This window comes from Saccopteryx leptura, chromosome 1, assembly GCF_036850995.1.
Source record: "Saccopteryx leptura isolate mSacLep1 chromosome 1, mSacLep1_pri_phased_curated, whole genome shotgun sequence".
NCBI classification, from domain to species: Eukaryota; Metazoa; Chordata; class Mammalia; order Chiroptera; family Emballonuridae; genus Saccopteryx; species Saccopteryx leptura.
Window position 1 is genome coordinate 240905014 of NC_089503.1, and position 18692 is coordinate 240923705.

The 18692-nt window shown below is 51.0% G+C and overlaps 1 protein-coding gene across 1 annotated transcript in view; it reads left to right on the forward strand.

Annotated features, from left to right (window-relative positions):
• KIF13B (kinesin family member 13B) overlaps positions 1-18447 on the forward strand; it is a 235453-nt gene extending 217006 nt beyond the window's left edge. The window contains exons 38-40 of the mRNA XM_066388256.1: positions 4640-4702; positions 9156-10167; positions 13608-18447. Of these exons, the coding sequence (XP_066244353.1) occupies positions 4640-4702; positions 9156-10167; positions 13608-13897 (1365 nt within the window). The 3' untranslated portion in view covers positions 13898-18447. The remainder of the gene's footprint in view (positions 1-4639; positions 4703-9155; positions 10168-13607) is intronic.
• Positions 18448-18692: the final 245 nt, after the last annotated feature.

Consider the following 18692-nt stretch of genomic DNA (forward strand, 5'->3'; position numbering starts at 1 on the left):
TGCCCTATTTTAATTCATGTGGCCTATGAAAGCCCGAGTTACAAAATGATGAGATGCGTTAAGAGAAGTGATCATCACCTAACCCTGCAATACTTCTAAGCAGTTCTTTTGCCTGTAACCTACTCATCTGTTCAGTTGTAGCCATGCTTAGCGGATAGCGTGATTGCAGGCTCACCTGGCGCTTAAGAACTCAGACCTTTCCTGTCTCTGTCACTAACTCAGTGGGCACCCCGACTGCATTTAACCATTAGGAAAATATCTGTGAGCCCTGGTTTCTGTGGTGTGAAATGTAGATAATTATACTTATATTTGCTGGCCTCATGGGACTTCTTCTTAATATTTATAGCTGCAAAATACTTTGCAGTCATTTTTATTAATAGTTACCAGATGTGTCATAAGGATTAATGAGCTTATGATCCAAAATGTTTTGAGCTCCTGAAATAGGAGGCAACTGCCTGCACAGGGGATATGTGAAGGAGCATTAAAATGCAAACAATACACATTTGGAAATTTGAGCTGTTATGTGTGAAGGACAAATGGCACATCTAAGATTTCAATATACTTTGTAGGTATTTTTGGTACCCTTAATAAGTTTGCTGAATTCATCACAGGCCATTGCCAAAAACAGAAAACTAAGCACCCCCACCCCTGCACACATGTGCGACACACACACCAATGCTGTTTCTGCTCATTTCCGTTACCAACTTCCTATTCATCATCTCTGACTCTGTTTCCCCACATATAGCCAGTTGTTTTCAAGTGTTCAGCAGTCTCCTTTACATATCTAAACTTTTATTTCTATTTTTTCCCTTACTATCCAAATTCAGGCTCTTACTAGCTTTCTACTGAACCATTAAAGCAACTTCTTAATGATTTCTCTGTATTTTGTATTTCTCCTATTTAAGCATTAATCTTTCATAGTCATAGCTCTCCTTAGAGTTTCATTCAGGAACCTTTGGTAGCTCCTTACTGCCCGTGATGATCAACCACATGCCCACAAGGCCCTGACCCTCTAGTGCTTGCCAGTCTAGGCCCTTCTCTCTTCCCCAAAACTGATGATGGAGGATCTTTTCCCAGAGCACAGCTGTGAGCAGAAGGGACACATGTGACACAAAATGGCTCTTTGCCATCCTTTGTCACACCACTTTTTGTGTTTGAAGTATACCCTCACCCAGAATAAAATTGCCCTTGTGAGAGTATTGTAGGCCAGTTCCATTGATGATCCCTTCCTCCTCCAAATCTCTGCTTTGGAAACGTCTGTTCTGCTGTCTCTCCTCTTTCTTGACATTTGAGTTATTTACACCCATGTCCCTCCCACAAACAAGATTGCCAGTCTGGAGAGCAGAGCGCTGTCTTTCTCATCTTCGTGTTCTCAGTGGTTCAGTGGAGAGCTAGTAAGAGTCTGAATTTGGATAGTAAGAGGGAAAAAAATAAAAGTTGAGCTATATAAGGGAGACTGCTGAGTACCTGAAAACAATTGTAACACTTGTCGCTGTGGGGCGGGAGAAGTTGGTTGAACGGAATGTTACACTGGCTCACAGCCTCAGCGACGTTCGTGTAGGGCAGTGTTATGGAAAAATGGAAATGTACAAAGTAGAGGGGATGAATCTCTATATGCTTGTCACCTAGCTTTGATACAAATTAACACGTGGCCAGTCTTGTATGTCTGTGCCCCCACTGTCGTTAGCATACACCTTTCAGACTTCCTCTGTTGGAGCAGTGTCATCCTGTGGTCCCCACTTGTCCAGAGTTGAGATCTGGCATCCGCCATTGCTAAGCACCTCATGGAGGAAGGCACCACGAAGCTTCTAATGTAGGAACAGGAGGCACAGGTGCAGTAGCGTGGTCAGAGTATCGTCGTTACACCAACATCTGTTCAGATCTGGCCCAATCTTACTTTGTGGCATTGTTTTTAGCCTTTTCAGATGTGTTTACACTTTTCTGCTCATGCTTTGTCTGAATGGTGGGGGTCGGGGGGCACCTTGAAACATGTTCCCTGATTAGGAAGTGGTCATTGGGAGTGAGGAATGGTGACAGGAAGTCTGCAAGGGGCAGACATGAGGTTTTCAGCTCGGTAGCCCGGAGCCATGAGGTCAGGGCACCGTGACTCCCTGTGGTTTGCTGGATTCCTGTATAGTGTCACAGCCAATCTGGTCCTTTAATTCATTTCAGCTAAGATTTTTTAAGCATTTACTGGAATTTTCTAATGACTCTGAGTCATAAAGAAAAGTGTAAATTATGTTTCTGTGCTTTATTTAGTAGGGCAGGAGTATATCATCTTAGAGAAGGCTTCATCCTGGGTAGTGATGGTTCCATCATTGGTAGGATTTTTATGTTTTTATACTTTAAGGGGGAATGTTTCATCTCAACCTTGTCTATTTTAAATAAGCTCTAACTAAAGAATGTAAGTATTTTGGAGTTCAAACTTAAGAAACTTTATCCTGTTTTTACTAAGAAGTATGCTCTGACTACCTTTCCATTTGTGGGGGACTTCAGATAATATGTGAAAAATAAGCATAAAGATAGTGGCCCTGCGGCCCAGGACTCGATGGCAGAGTAGGGGATACTGGCTTGAAAATAATTCCATTATCAGTTGCTGACAGTAGAGTAGGGAAATGAAGAACTCCCTCAAGGACAAACCAGGAGGGGCTTTGAGAGAGGGGAGGGGTTATGTGTCCTGGTCAAGGGACTGAGGGAGGGTCTGGAGATCCTTGTCATGTGCAGTTGCTGCCTCTAGGACATCCTTCCTGTCTGGTCTGTTGGCCACTCACATTAAAAAATTTTTTTTTTCTTTTCGAGAGAGAGAGGAAGGGAGAGAAAGAAACTCGATTTGTTATTCCAGTTATTTATGCGTTTATTGGTTGTATGTGCCCTGACCAGGGATCGAACCTGCAAACTTGGTATATCAGGACAGCACTCTAACCAACTGAGTTATCTGGCCAGGGCTCACATTACCTTTCTAAAACACAACTCTGATTCTAGCACTTTCAGGCCTAACTCCCTGGGGTTTGCAGGGGAAGCTGTATATTCCTTTGTTTGTCCCTAGGTCCTCCCGTCTGTTTAGCCTTATCTCCCACCATTCCCTACTTAACTGCCTCTTCTCTGCACCTCTTCTCAATCTTCTCACTGCTCCCTTCCCTTCAGAAGATAAATCCCTTCTACCACCTTCTCCCAAAAGTTCCCTAAGTGCTAATTGGTTGTATAATGGTTCCCTTTGCAGAAATGCAGTGATTTGGTGCTGTGACCTCGGGTCACCGCCACCCTAACTGGGTCCTTTTATTCCACGTGGTCTCTGGTCTCTTTAATTAAGAGTTTAGCCAGCCCTGTAAGAAGCAGGACTTTGGCCGTCCAGCCTTAGGGTCTGCACACTGTCCAGAGAGTGGCAGTGACATAAGAGTCACTGACACCCAGAGCCGTTGCGGGGAGGGCCTGGAGCATTCAGACCCAGAGAAGGGAAACGGATAGACATGGAATCCGTGTCTCTGAGCAGTTTAGGTCAGTGACCAGCTGCTTTTCTTATGGACCCAAAGCAAAGGCACTCATACTGCACAGAAACAAGTTTCACCCAATTTTCACTTCTCTTTGAGAGAGGGAGGAGTAGGACTGTTTGTTCTGTGAGCATGGACCCTCTTCGACCTGAGCCATCTGTGGTCCAGACTCCTGCTCTGGAGCAGGGAGACCGGGTAGGGGAGAGATGAGTATTGAGGGAATAAACACAGAAGTAGCTTCCTAGTTTCTCCATGATAATCACGTCTGCTTCAGTGTCCCACTGCCATTGTAAACTCCGCCGCTATTAAATGAATATCTGCTTCTTTGTCCTCCCTCTGACATCCCTCTTCCTTATCCTGATGCCTATTTGTTTTTATTCTTTCTTTAATGTTACTTGAATGCTGGGTCCCCTAGTACTGAAGTTCTTTCTTGTGATGGTGCTCACACCCGTTACTCACACCCACTCTTGCTGGCGTCTTATTGTTGATTAGCCTACATTAGTCTTTCAGTATCTCTTCGCTCAGTTTGCCTTCCGCCACCAGATCATTCTCCTCAGCCTCCTGCTTTCTCCATTCAGGCACCCGTGGCGGTCCTAACCACATTACCTGGTTGGGATAGTGCCACATACCAAAACCTCTCTCCCTGGATCTGTCCGGCTCGCCTTATGCCCAGAGTCATGCTGCAGCCACACTGGCTTCCTTACTCCTCCTTCCTGGGACTGCACCCCTCTCCTCCTTTTATACCATGAGTTTTCCCTGGCCATCAGGCTTCGTTTGAATTCCACCTCTGCTTAATGCCTTTCCTGATCTTTCCTGTCCCAGTGACTTTTCCCAGAGAGTGTAGCCCTTGTATGTGCGGACGCAGTTCCTGTGTTGTATGAGTGGGAAGAGCCTGAGGGTGTGAGCCCACTGTATGTATTCCTGTGTTAGCCTGTGTCCTCTGTTGCTAATTGGGGGGCAGGGATAAACCACTTGCTGTGCTCCTGATTTCTCCCATTTCTTTGTACAGTGTGACGCCCAGAACATGGCAGTGACTTGTTAGAACTTTCTGAAAGCTGACAGGCTCTCCAGTCAGTTCAGTTTAAACCTTCGCTGTATCTCTCTTCTGTTCCTCCTGATCCCTCATGCCCACCTGTCCCTTGTTTTCTCAGCCGGTGCCCCGAATCATGGTGCAGTCTGCGCCCCCGGACCTGAGGATGCCCAGGCTGGCGGAGGTGAGTGAGGCGGGCGGCCCACGTACAGTGGGGCCGGTGCGGGACTGCTGAGTCCACACCACGGTGGCTTTATTTCAGCATTCCTGTTTGGATAATTAGCCATAATATAGGCCACTGTCTTCTCCCTCCGTATTTTCCTTGTTACACTTTGCTATTTTCAACTTGTTAATCATATGATTGCTAAACTTTTAGGTGCTTGACTGCTAATGTAGTCTGCTGCTTTAATAGCCCACTGCCAGGCAAAGGCGATTTCTATAAACAGAACAATCTCCTTATTCTAAGTGTTGCTTAATTCTCAGTTTTACATTTCATTCTGATTCATGATATCAGCGTGAAAAGACTAATGCTAAGCCCGGGGAGAAAAAATGGTCTCTTATGATCTCCCACCGATGAATAGCACTTCTAATCTTATGAACAGCAGAACTATTTTCTCCCACTGTGCACTCGTTCTCTTAGAAATGCTGTATCTTCACGGGGAAATTTTATTTATTAAAACAACAGCAAAATAGGCCAAATAATTTAAAAGTCAGACCTCCATGAATTCACTCCTTTCTAAAAGGCCGTTTTCCATCCCTACACTCATGTTTATGAGTTTAGCTGAAGCTACTACCGCATCTCCCCACCCCACGGGCAGTGTTGCTGAAGCAGCATTGGGGCCCTCAGGCTGGTGGGACACTGTGAGAGCGCGTCTCCTAGTGGTGAGGGCGCTGACCCATGGCCTCTGCTGCTCGGTGCAGCCTGGGGCTCGTCATGGTGGTCTGCAGCCCAGGCTTTAGCGGCAGTGTCTAGAAGTGTCAATAGTAGGGGTGTCACCCAAAGATGGCAGGTAGGTTTCCACTCACATATCCACTCCGGTCAAGTGCGCATGCTCCCTGCAGTGCAGAGCGGAAGCAGTCGGAGGCGCGCTTTGGCTCACAGGACAGAGCAGCCCTCATGCTCCCCACCCGCCACTTTTGTCTCCTCTGTGTTGTGGTGGTGCATCTGACCTCTGGCCCCTGGTGTTTCACTTCCTGGTGGCTCTGCATAAATCCTTGAACCTCTCTGGGCCGTGTTGTAAAATGAATGTGTGATACTACCTTTGGGCTTATGTCAGAGGACTCGTATAGAAGCAGATAGGATAATAGCAGGGAGTGTAAGGCACTGTCACTGGACCTTCACCTCCTCAGGACAGACAGCACCTGGCTGGCCCTTCACAAACAGCTGTCGGCCTGGCAGTGTTGGGGTCTCAGCAGGAAAGGGAGGGGGAGTGCTGCCCCTTCGGGATCACAGCTACTGTTCAGACTCAGGACTCCTGTAACTTGTTCGTGTACTCTTCCCTGGCTGGTCAGGGATATTAAAAATAAAATAGAAAAGAATAAATAAAACATGTATAAGTTGCAAAAGAAAAATGATTGAAGGATTGCCTAATCTTTTAGAGTATTTATGCTGCTGACAGTTATTGATCTATTGGATTTAGTAAATTTTGCAGCCCAGAGATCCATCACAAAAATGGGCTGTTAATCTCAGGAGGTGCCGTTAACTCCATACTCTGAAAGTGTGCCTTGTGGGGCAGGGAGGGTCCCTGGAGACAGGAATATAAATGACAGTTCACGTGAAAATGCATGATTTATCAAACTGCTGAGTTAAGCCAAGTAACTGTAAGAGACTTATAGATCTCAGCTGTTTCCCAGTTCAAATAAATCCTGTATTTCAAATGGAAAATGGCCATTCTTGTAATATAAATAACCTTTCCGTAAATATTGGAAAGCATATTTCTTTTCCTGAACAGCACCCTCTCCACCACCCCAACCCCATTCCCCATCCCTGCCAGCTCTTTCCCCCCGTCATTGTGAATTGGTAATAGAAAGGTAATCTGCCACCTTTTTCAAACGATTTCTTACCTCATGAGCACCTCAGAAACAGAATGAGCAGTGGCTGTTGTCATTCCCCATGAGATGGGGCTTTGTGTGCGTCCCTGCTAGTGTGACTCAGATGCAGTGATGTGAGCCGCCCTGGCCTCAGCTGTGACCCCGGGGGCTGGCTGCTGCTGGGCCTGTGTCTCCAGGTCAAGGACCTCCTGACCAGGCAGCAGCCTGAGGGATGGCCTCTCCCAGCAAGGGCCCAGCCTGCAGCAGCCTCTGTCCTCCTCGGGAGTAGCCAGACATCGGCAGGCCTCTGGCTGTTTCTTTGAGCCTCAGCTAGGTAGCTGTGCTGAAGCACTTCCCAGTACTCTGGGAAGAGCATCATATCAGTTTTTCAGAAGAGTGTTCTTCTGGCCTTGTGATTCTCACAGTGTCCTTGGGAAGTCGGTATGGGCAGGGGGTTTACTCCCAAGGGAGCTTGAGTTCAGGGAGGTGGGGAAGGCTTGGGGGTGAAGGGATGGAGATTTTAGTGTGCGCTTACCGTGTGCCATGCTCTGCCTTGTGCCACACCGACCCTAGGGGCAGCCACATATGAGTTGTTTCCCACACCACCAACTGGGTGTCCAAGAATTGAGCTCCATTCTGACAATGCTGTCTACCAGAGAGTGTCAGAGCCTACAGGTTAAGTGTCAGTCCCACCAGACTGCCTTCCATTCAGACACCAGGTGCAGTTGTCACCTATACTTCTGACTATCTAGCTGTAAACCAGAGGTTCCAATGGCCCCTCCTTGGGTTTGATTGATTTGCTAGGGTGGTCCACCGAACTCAGGGAAACATGTTACTGACTAGATCCCCGGTTTATTATAAAAGGATATAACTCAGAAATAGACAGATGGAAGAGAGGTGCAGGACAAGGTATGGGGAGGGGCTGTGAAGCGGCCTGTCTCCCCTCAGACCTCACGTGTTCACCACCCCAGAAACTCTCCGGAACCTGTCCTTTTGGCTTTTTTATGGAGTTTCCATTATGTAGGAATGGTTGATTAAAGCATGGGCCATTGGTGATTAGCAATTGATTCAGTCTCTATCCCCTTCCCGCTGCCCAGAAATCAGGGTGGGACTGAACAACCCTCTAAGCATGGCTGGTTCTCCTGGCATCCATCCCCCATCCTTAGGGGATTTCTAAAAGTCACTCAATTAACATAAATGCAAGGAGTTGTTGGAAGGGGTTTGTTTTGAATGTCAAGACACCTTTATTGCTCTTACCACTTAGAAAATTCCAAGGGTATTAGAAAGGGCTCTATGCCAGTAATGGGGGTGAAGACCAAATATATATTTCTTGTATAAATCATAGGATCCAGGCATCTCTTAGACTCTCTACACAGAAGGTGAGGAGATGGAAGGGGCAGGCCCAGTGCTGGGATTCAGCCAGTTTGCACTGGTTCAGCAGAACCGATATCTAATTTTTTGCTGAGTTCGGTGAACCAGATGTTAAAATGGCACTTGTAATCAGGGTTCTCTCTAAGGTGGGCGCCTGGGCAGCGGCCCAGTGTGGAAATCACAAACTTATATTCCTTACTCTTTTTTTTTTTTTTTTTTTTTTATTTATTTATTTATTTATTTTTTTCCTTTTTCTGAAGCTGGAAACGGGGAGAGACAGTTAGACAGACTCCCGCATGCGCCCGACCGGGATCCACCCGGCACGCCCACCAGGGGCGACGCTCTGCCCACCAGGGGGCGATGCTCTGCCCATCCTGGGCGTCGCCATATTGCGACCAGAGCCACTCTAGCGCCTGAGGCAGAGGCCACAGAGCCATCCCCAGCGCCCGGGCCATCTTTGCTCCAATGGAGCCTTGGCTGCGGGAGGGGAAGAGAGAGACAGAGAGGAAAGCGCGGCAGAGGGGTGGAGAAGCAAATGGGCGCTTCTCCTGTGTGCCCTGGCCGGGAATCGAACCCGGGTCCTCCGCACGCTAGGCCGACGCTCTACCGCTGAGCCAACCGGCCAGGGCTCCTTACTCTTTTTTAATGTTCATCTCCAACAGCGTATTCCAAGTGCCTGTAGTAATGTTCATTCTGTCCATAGGTGAAAAAAATTGCAACTGAGGACGCCAATCAAGAAGCAATATGGAAATATCTTAAATAACAGTTTTATTGTTTTTTGTCAGGTATTAATATTTTTTCATTAATATTTTAAAACTTTTAACATAATCTAGTTTTGTGTACCTCTTTTATTGTTTTTATTTAAGTATTAAGTGCATGAAGTAATAAACTACCTTTTGGTATATCAGTTTTTTATACTTAAAACGGTCATTAGGGCAGAGAAACGGTTGTTAAACTGTTGGAATCCCAGCTCCGGGCAGGCCCCGGGGCGTGCTGAGCTCTCAGCACGTGCAGAGGCACAGGGCCCTCAGGGTTGAGCACAGGAGAAGCTGGTCACATGGCAGTAAGTGGCAGAGCCAACACTGGAGCCAGAACTGCCCTCCTGCTCAGCAGTGTTCTTCTCACCACTGAGTTGTGACGTTTCAACCAACAGCATGGCCTCTGTCTCAGCCCTTTTGGAAGTGCACGCCTAACCTTGAATTCTAACCAGTTTCACTTCCCTTTTCCCTCTTCAGGCTCACCGAGAGAGCTTGGGGGCCAGTGTGGCCTCTGATGTGACTTTGCAGACTGCCCCAGTGGTGAAGACCTACAGCAGACCAACTCAAGTGCTTTCGCCGCAGAGCGTGGCCACCAACACCCAGGGGCCTGAAGTGCAGGACGGGCCACCCAGCCCCATGAGCGAGGCCTCCAGCGGCTACTTCTCACACAGTGTCTCCACCGCCACGTTGTCTGATGCCTTTGCCCTGGGCCTGGAGGCTGTGGCCCAGGCTGGTGGGCAGACGCCCAGCTCGCCCCCTGCTGTCCCCTGCCTGGCCAGCCCTGAGACCCAGCCCCTGTCTCCCTCTGCTGCTCGAGGCGCAGACAGCACTCTCCCTGCCTCACTGGAGGATCAGAGCAGCCTTCTGTCACTACCTGTCCCAGCAGGGCAGACTCAGCAGAGTGACGGTGACAGTGCCAGAGTGGCCCAGGCCAACGGAGTGGTTTCCTCAGAGAAGCAGAAGGAAGAAGCAGGCACTTCGCTAACTGGTCTTCCCACTTCTGCACCCCAGGAGTCACCTGGCCCGCAAAGCAGAGGGGACAGTTCCCCTGCCACCAAGCCACTGGGGAGACCTAAGGACCAGGCCAAGCCAGCCACCAGCTTAGAACCAGATGTCTCCAAACCACAGCTGCCTCCTGACCTCCTGTCTCAGTCGCCTTCTCCAGCATCCCCATTCAGAATCCGAAAAGTGCGAACTTCGGAGCTGAAGTCATTCACGCGCATGCTTGGCGGGGACTCTGGTTGCCCCTCGGGTCCCGAAGAGGACCTGCTGGCTTTGGGAGGGCCCAGCGACAGCAGCTCTGGAGGACAGACCCTGGAGAAGCTGGAAGTTTCTTCTGATTCTGAAGAAGCCAGTGAAGTCCCAGAGTGGCTCAGAGAAGGGGAATATGTCACCGTGGGTGCCAACAAAATGGGCATTGTGAGATACATTGGGCCCACCGACTTTCAGGAGGGGACATGGGTAGGAGTGGAGCTGGACTTACCTTCAGGTGAGTGCTGCTCGTTTAGGACAGGTCCCTGGCATGGAGGCAACTGGACGGGCTAACGTGGTCTAGCGGGAGGGGCCGCTGCGCCTGCGCCAGAGGCTCGTGGTGTGCCCCCAGGCACATCATCTCACCTCTGGGACTCTGGAGTCACCACTTTTCAAAATGAGGAATTTTAGATGAAGTTTTCCAAAGCATTTTAAGAGTCAGGTTTTCTCCAGAAGTTTCTCAGAAACCTAAGACATTAATTGAAAGCTACTATAAATTTGGTAATGAATTTAAATGCCATTCTTTTTTTAGTCACAGAAGCATTTGCATTGGAACTATGATAGCAGCTCTATCTGCTTTGTTGGCTCAGGTTTCACTGGGCCTCTGAAGATGCTCAGCCGTCCCTAAGGCATCCCAGGGCTCCTTGGCCCACAAGTTGGGAGCAGATGACAAGGCGATCTAAGATCCATCACAGGCTGGCCAGTCTCTGAAGACTCATTCTAGAATGGCACAGCTTAGAGTGAATAGATCATCATTTTCAGTAAAGCCAAGGTCAGGCTTTATGGAAGTAATTTATTCTTCAGGTGTTTTATTAAAATATCCTTATCATGCGACAACTTCCACACCATAATCTCCACCTGTACAATGTACAGTTCAGCGGTCTTATTATCTTTATGAGTTGTGCACCCGTGTCTGTCATCTGATTTTAGAACAGGCTCATCACACCCAAAGGAAACCACATGTCCATTAGCAAGACCTTTCCCCTCCTCAGACCCCAGGTAACCTCTGATCTACTTTTTGTCAAATATGAAATGTTTAAGTCTATACTCTAACGTAAGCAGAACCCTATAAAATGGGGGCTTTTGTGTCTGGCTTATTTCACTGAACGTAATGCTTACAAGGTTTATCCAGTTGTAGCCTGTTGTTATAGCATGTTACTCCTTTTTGTGGCCAAATAACATCCCATTGTATGGATGGCTTGCATGCTGTTCATCCATTTGTCAGCTGACAGACATTTGGGTCATTTCCACTCTTTGGCTTTTGTGAATAAGGCTTCTGGGAATATTTGTGTGTAAGTTTTTGTATGGACACACATTTTTACTTCTCTTGAGTAGATCCCAGGAGTTACCTCTGTGTTTAACATTCTGAGGACTCAGAGTGACACCCCCTCCCTTGCTGTGTATGTGGGTCCAGCAGCCCCCCCACTGGGGGAGGGCTGGGAGCAGAGGAGATGGCTTTCCAGGGGCCAGTGTGCACTCTGGGGGGTGCTGTTGGTGCAGGGAGGAGGAGTGAGAACAAGCTGAGGGGCTGTGCTGGGTGGGAACAGGGGAGTTGGGCTGGCGTGCTCTGTGACACCAAGGCTGTCCCCACGGACTCTGACTCTGGGCCCCTCAGCTCAGCTGTGAAGTCACTGACTGTCTTTATAAAAATAATTTTGGCAAAAAATATCATAAATTGGAAGTGGTTCTAGAAAATTACTGTAGCACAGGCTGGAAGTTTTTAAACTTCATTTCTGCCAAAATGCAAAGGTGAATTGGGAAAGAAGTTTGTATTTGCAATGAAACTTAAGAATTAGTTGCCTAACCAGGTGGTGGCACAGTGGATAGAGTGTTGACCAGGGATGCTGAGGACCCAGGCTCGAAACCCTGAGGTCGCTGGCTTGAGCAAGGGGTCACTGGCTCAGTTGGAGCCCCCCCAGTCAAGGCACATATAAGAAAGCAATCAATGAACAACTAAGGTGCCACAACTACAAGTTGATGGTTCTCATCTCTCTCCCTTCCTGTCTGTCTGCCTCTCTCGCTTAAAAAAATAATTAAATGAGATCCCTGGCTAAGGTTACGGGTTTGATCCCGGGTCAGAGCACATACAAGAATCAACCAATGAATGCATAAATAAGTGAAACAACAAGTCAGTGTTTCTCTCTCTTTCTCCCTTTCTCTCTAAAAATTAATTAAAAATTTTTTTAATTAAGAAAAAACTAAAGGGAGATAAGCAAATAGATGAATTCATTCACCAAGTAAATATTGTGACCTACCATGTTTCAGTCACTGTCCTGAATTCTGAAGACACCTTCCTGAGCAAAACCAAGTCCCTGGTTTCACTGGACTTTTATTTTAGCGGGGAGACAATGAGCATATAAACAAATAAATAATACTTCATGCAAGTGCTGTGGAGAAAATAAAGTGGGCTAAGCTGAGAGGATGGTGGGCGTGGGACTATTTCAGTAACACTGAGTGACAGGAGGGTGGGAGTGATGTAAAGGATGAGGTGGGCTGGAGCGCAGTGGGCTGACGGTGCCCCATGGGCACAAACTGTGCACAGGGACCCGACTGGCCGAGGGCCTGGAGCGGTTAAAAAGACAACTCTTTTAGGAGAATAGACTTGGGATGAAGAGTGGGACCAGGAAGGCCAGGTGGAAGGCTGTGCAGATGTACAGGCCAGATGCGTGGTGAGAAGAGGCCAAGTCAGGGGCAATGTGACAGGGGAGCCTGTCATGACCCCATGGGAGAGCCTGAGAGAGCAGGCAGGGCGCAGGCTGGAGGAACCAGGTTCTGTTGGGGAGGTGGAGTTGGAGGTGCAGGTTGGACGTTCCAGTGGAGATGAGATGTCAGAGCGGCTGCTCTTGGACTGGAGACACAGCTAAGAGGCATCAGTGTTGACGGGTGTTCAGACCAGGGCCAGGGAGCCCCCAGGGAGAGGGCACAGCCCCCGGCCCTGCAAAAGTGAGACTGGAAGGGTCCAGTGAGATGGGAGGTGAGAGTGTGACCCAGCAGCCCAGTGTTGACATGGCCCGAGTGGGAGGGAACAGGGATACCCTGAGCATTGAGTGGGAGTAGGCCTGTCTGGAGTGGGGTAAAGAGAGGGCAGGCTAGGCTGTGAGGATAGGAAATTCATGACTGTTTTTGCAACAAAGATCCTGCTCCCCACCAACCCATCACTGGGGGGTGTTGACATTTAGTGGTCAGGTGTGCCCCTCCCCCAGGTGCTGAGTTCTCATTCTTCACCCTAAACCTATTTCCACTCACTTCACAAGGGAAGCTTAGCTCCATTTTGACACGTCAAACATGACATCTGACAAGCTATAATTTGGGAATTTGCCGGCTACCATCTAACGGGTTTAGGAAAAATTATCATTCTACCAAAACCTCCATGCTAAGTTTACAGTTTGACCATCTAGATTGAAAATAATCTGTGTCCTGGAGCGGGGTGGGGGTGAGTACCAGCTCTGTTTTGGTGGCTTCAGAAATGGCAGGACTAGCATATCAGCCTCAGCCTGAGGCTTCAACGGTGCTTGTCCGCAGTGACCAATGTGTGCCCAGGAGATGGGCCCCCGGCCTCGGTTGTTACATGGTGAGCACTCAGGCGGGCATCTGGCACAGAGGGCCCTGCAGGGAGGGGCTTTGGGGGCTGTGAGCCGCCATGAGCCACCTCAGCCTCTTCCTTAACTCTCCCCTCAGGTAAGAACGACGGTTCCATCGGAGGGAAGCAGTACTTCAAGTGCAACCCTGGCTACGGGCTGCTGGTGAGGCCGGGCCGAGTGCGCAGGGTGGCGGGGGCGGGCCGGCGACGCAGCGCGGGGCTCAGGCTGCAGGGCGCCCCCGAGCCCCGCAGGACCAGCACCCTCTCCGGCTCTGCCACCAACCTGGCCTCCCTGACAGCAGCTCTGGCCAAGGCCGAGAGCACCTCAGCTCTGCGGATGGACAGGAGCCCCAAGAACCCCGAGGACCGGAAATCCTGGGCCAGCTGAGCCAGCACCCTCCTGGGCGGACTCTGACAACAGGCAGCACAGCACTGGGGCGGAGTTGGAGCTGAGTAGCCACATCAACTCAAACCCCTTCCCCGGGGTAGCAGGCAGTGAAGGCTTTTTGTACGACGCAGAGCTGGTGACTCCGTTTCTCCCAAAACTCTGGAAGCGTCACCTCTTCCTCTCTACCCAGAGAATGAAGGGCAGGCCCGTCCTCAGGGCCAGGGTGAAGGCCCCGGGAGCCCAGAGTGGTCCTGACCGCTGGGGAGGGAGACCAGGTACGGGGCCCCGCATCTCCGTCCCCTGGTCATGGGGCTCCTCCCACCTGGGGCTGTTCTTGCTCCTTTTCTCTTCTGGAAAACCTATTAACCTCTTAATTTAAAGAATAATCCTAACCAGTGCCTTTCCTCCTCGCAGAGTAGGGCATCCTTCCTTTGTGTCCAGGGCCGGTGCCCAGCCCAGCCCAGCCCCCAAATGCTGGCTGGCTCCTCGGGCTCCTTGTACTCCCCCAACCCCATTCCCAAGCTCCCACATCAACTACCACCATAAGTGCCTGTGCTTGGCCTCCTGGCACCTCTGGCCCAGGTCTTGTCTGACCCAGGGAGGACCACTGGGCCTGCCCCCCCACCATTACCGTGTCCTTCGCACAGGGTTTCTTCGAGTTTGCTCTGTGCGTGTTTTAGCATCTTATACCTGGGAAGTATTTTCTCCTTGCTGTTTATTCCCTTAACAGAGTGTTTGGAATATATTTATTTATATTTATTTTTCAAAATCCGAAATTATTCGCGAGTCACAATCATCTACCCAGGTGCAAGTGCCCAGGGCCTGCCTTGCACGGTCCAAGCCTCTGTGGCCCCTTGGAGCTGCCAGCCATCTGCCTCAGACAGGGGTCCCCAAAGGGGCATAGGACGACCCCCTCCCCATGTTCCTTTAATAAAAATACACAAGTGGCCTTACTCTAAGATAACTTCGAAAACTGGGAGAATTATGTTGTGCTTTTGCATTCAATGACGTTAGTCAGAGGCATCACAATATTTTGTGCAATTCTGGTTTCTGGGATGGTCCTTAGACCAATTTAACTTCTTAAAATTCTAGAGCAGGACTCCCTGACCAAACCAGGGCCTTCGGAGGGAGTGCTCCTCCACCATCCCTGGGGCTGGGCCCTGGCAGAGCCACAGGCCAGATCTAACCTGGACAGTCTGAAGCGTCCCACAACATGGCCGACCTCTGGGCAGGACACCTCTGGTCCCAGAGCCCTGCTGGGCTCACTTGGGAGGCGTCTGGAAGCCAGAAGAGGGTAGATGCCTTGCAGACGGGGGAGGGGTGGGCCCAGGGGAGAGTTGGAGCTCCTGTCCTTCCTGAGGCAGGAGCTGGTAACCTGGTGCTGAACATCCGCCCCCTCCCTCCTAGTCGGGGTGTGCGTGGTTTTAGTTCTCATATTTAGACTCTTTGGAAACAATATCCAGCAAGTTTTTTTTTTTCTTCTTCTTCAATATTTGCTTCTCTGGGGATTTGAAGCCCCTCCTGAGACGTAGGGCCAAGTACCCTGCCCCTGGTGGGCTGCTCCGAGCACCCCGGGGCATTGCTGCGCATGCTCAGACCCTACGGGAATGCCCATGGGGCATGACTGCGCATGCTCAGAGTCGGGGGTGGGGGGGGGGGCAAGGGCTGAGGGTTGATTAGCACTTAGTGATTCCTCTTGGGGACGCCCGGCCTGACCTAGGTCTGTCTCCTAACGTCGGCGGTCGGCCAGGCGGAGCTGCCTTAATGGAACGGAATCGCTCCCAGCTGGCCGCGCTGGCCCAGCTCACCTGGGGTCCTCCAGCCCTCGAAGGACCTCAGCCCGCCCCGAGCGGCCACACATCACCTCTCCCCTGTTTAACGAAAGAGGGACAGGGTCAGCAGGTCACGAGCATGGTCTCGCTTAGCTCTCTCAGTATCAGTACATAGCCCTAGTTCTCGAGCTGGGAGGGGTCTCACAGGGAGCAGCCTGAAACCAGGGAAGGTCCAGCTTCTGACTCTAGCCTGGTTCTTCCCTTTTCCCCACAAAACAGACTGCTGGTCCCTCCTTAATGACCTGGGCCTCGGCCCGCCCTGACCCAGCATAGGGAGCTCACTGCCCACACCCAGGTGTTATAATTGAACCCACTGCTTTCTTAACGAGGATCTGCTGCCCCGGCCCCCAGCGCATGCCCAGTCTGGCTTTCCCCGAGCTCCATCTCCCTGGCAGGGTCCTGGGCCGTCAGCGGCCTTCAGCCTTCTGTCCATGTCCGCACGTCACTGCCGGCCTGGGAGGTAGGTGTCTTTCTGTTTTCTAGTCCCAGCGAACAGACAGGCGGGCACTCAGGGCTGGTGGTCCGCCCTCCGCAAGGGAGGCCAGGAAGCTCCCGTTTCCTGCCCGCAGGGCGACGCGGGCTGCCTGGCGCCCAGGTCCGTGGGGCTCGCCCTCCGAGGCAGGCCCCGTGTCCCTTTCCTGCCTGCACCTGGCACCGCGGGAGCGCCCGCGGGCTTGTGTCCCCGAGGGCAGTGCTCTGCCTTCCTACTTAACCTCCAGCTCAGTCCTTAGAAGGCTGTTTTCAGTTACAGGGTTTTCTCTGCGTCGCTGTCGGTGGGGGCCAGTGCGGAGGTCCCAGCATGGCCTCCCGGCCCCCTGCTCTGGGCAGAGCGGCCCTTGTCCGCACAACCTCTGACCGGCTGTGCAGAATGCTGCGCGCCAGGCTCGCTAGAGGGAGGGCACTAGGGATGGAAGGCGGCTGGGGGCTTATGATCCTTACTGACTTGGCCAAGTACTTAGAGGAGCCCATCTGCTCTGTAATATGGTGGCAACAACCTTCCAGAACCGTCTTGGGCAGGTCCGTGGGGGATGAGGGGTGTCGTACTCTCTCTCTACCCTTCTAATTTAAATGGGATAGACTGTAATGGAATTATTGACTTGAATGTGTTACTAGCTGAAGCTCAGAACAATGGAAGAGTCTTGAGTGATTGAAGTTGGATCAGCCGTGTTATCTGAGGTTTCCGGAGCACCTTCTCTTCCCCCAAGCTCAGTTTTCTGCCTGAGATTTTCCCCGTAGGCCTGGCTGGCCCTGATGGGGACCTTCCCAGGAGCAGCCTCTCCTTGGGGCCTGCAGGATCCCATCGCCCTGCGCTGGATGAGGCTCCCAGACTCTGAGCAGCTGCCTGGACCTGGCTGGGCAGATGGCTTGGTTCACAGCTTTCAGCTGGGTTGTCTTAGAACAAGCGTGTAAGGAAGGAGATATTTGTCCCATTGGTGCCCGGGGCAAACTGTTACTGCGCAGGCAAGGCAGCGCGATGGTTGCCCGGCATCCCCATCACGGTCAGCTTGGCTGCCCTGCTGGGGTTTGGGAGCATGCTGAGTTGTTGCAGGGGGCAGGGTTGTGGTCCTGGTTTCCCCCCATGTTACTTGCTCTGCAACCTGGACATCCCTTCAGAGCCAGGTGTTGGTGGCTCACGCCGGGCACACCCTAGGACACTGGCGCTGTAGCTGTGTCACAGCCGCGTCCTCCTGGGGGTTCAGGGCCCCCTCCTCCTTGGTGGTTTGTTTGAATGAAGGCTGCCCTGCCCCAGTCTGCATTTGCACTCCTGCATCTCGGCACAGACCAATGTTAACTTGTAACTGGCACGCTGGTGCCCCGTGCCCAGGCACCCGACCCAGCAGGCACTGGGCTGAAGGTGTGGGTTTGCGAGCAGCATGAGGCCCAGAGCCTGAGGGGGCTCCATTTCACCCATCATCTTTCTCACTTTACTAATAAACAGACCTAATTTTAAATAAGTGTCAGCATTAAGATTCGTGGTGCGGTTCCTAGCAGGCCCTGGCTCTGGGAGATCGTGTGACTGGGGAGGATGGCTGTTGTCGGTGCGAACGTGCCCAGGCAGAAACTGGGTGGGGACCTTCTGGCCACTGCTTCCCACTCTGTGCTGCCAGTTCCCACCCCCAGGGGACGGGGCAGCGGAGGGGCGGGTGGCTGGCCTGATACCCAGCCTGGCCAGAGGGAATGGAGGGCAGGAAAACAGCCAGTGGTGTGACTGACAGGGGCCAGCCAGGAAGGGCCTGTGTGTCCCCTGAAAGAGGGAGCTAGGAGCTGAGCCACTGAAGAGTCAGAAGGGCGTAGAGGCTGTTTAGATGCCCTCTTACTCCCTTATACTTCCTCCTCCCACCTTAACCTTCCCTGTATGAGAAACTGACAAGAAGTCCATGGTATTTTTTTTTCCTAACCCGAGGCCTGCCTGTGGCCATATTTCACGGTGCCCTTAGCTCCCAGGGCTGCCTCGGATGGGCAGTGCTTGAGACGGCGGCCGCCTGTCTGTCGTGCCTTACTTTGGGGACTGGGAATACTGCCTCTGTTTTATGCCCAAGACACTGACTCGATTGTCCCACATGCATCTTCCTCTCCGAGGATCCATCGTACCTTCTGCTGGACTGCTGACACTGTTGGGAGTCTTGGGACACCTCTGTGTGTAGAGTTCTGTAAATACAAGGAGTTCAGATATAAAGAAGTGATGTGATTGGAGGAGTACATTGATTTGCTACACATGAGAGTTTAAAAAAATCCAAAGACACTGTAATTTGTTGTAAAGACTTGATGGTTTATACTGTATAATGAACTAAACCTCTGTAATTTTGTACCATATATGCCTTTCCACCATATGACCAGCCACTTCTAAATAAAATCAGGTGATTTCTTGCCTGTCTGAGGTCAGTCTTGCTGCTTTTCCCACCCCCATCCTGACATAGCAGTGTTTGGGCTCCACTGTTCCATAGGTGGTGGGTGGCCTGGTT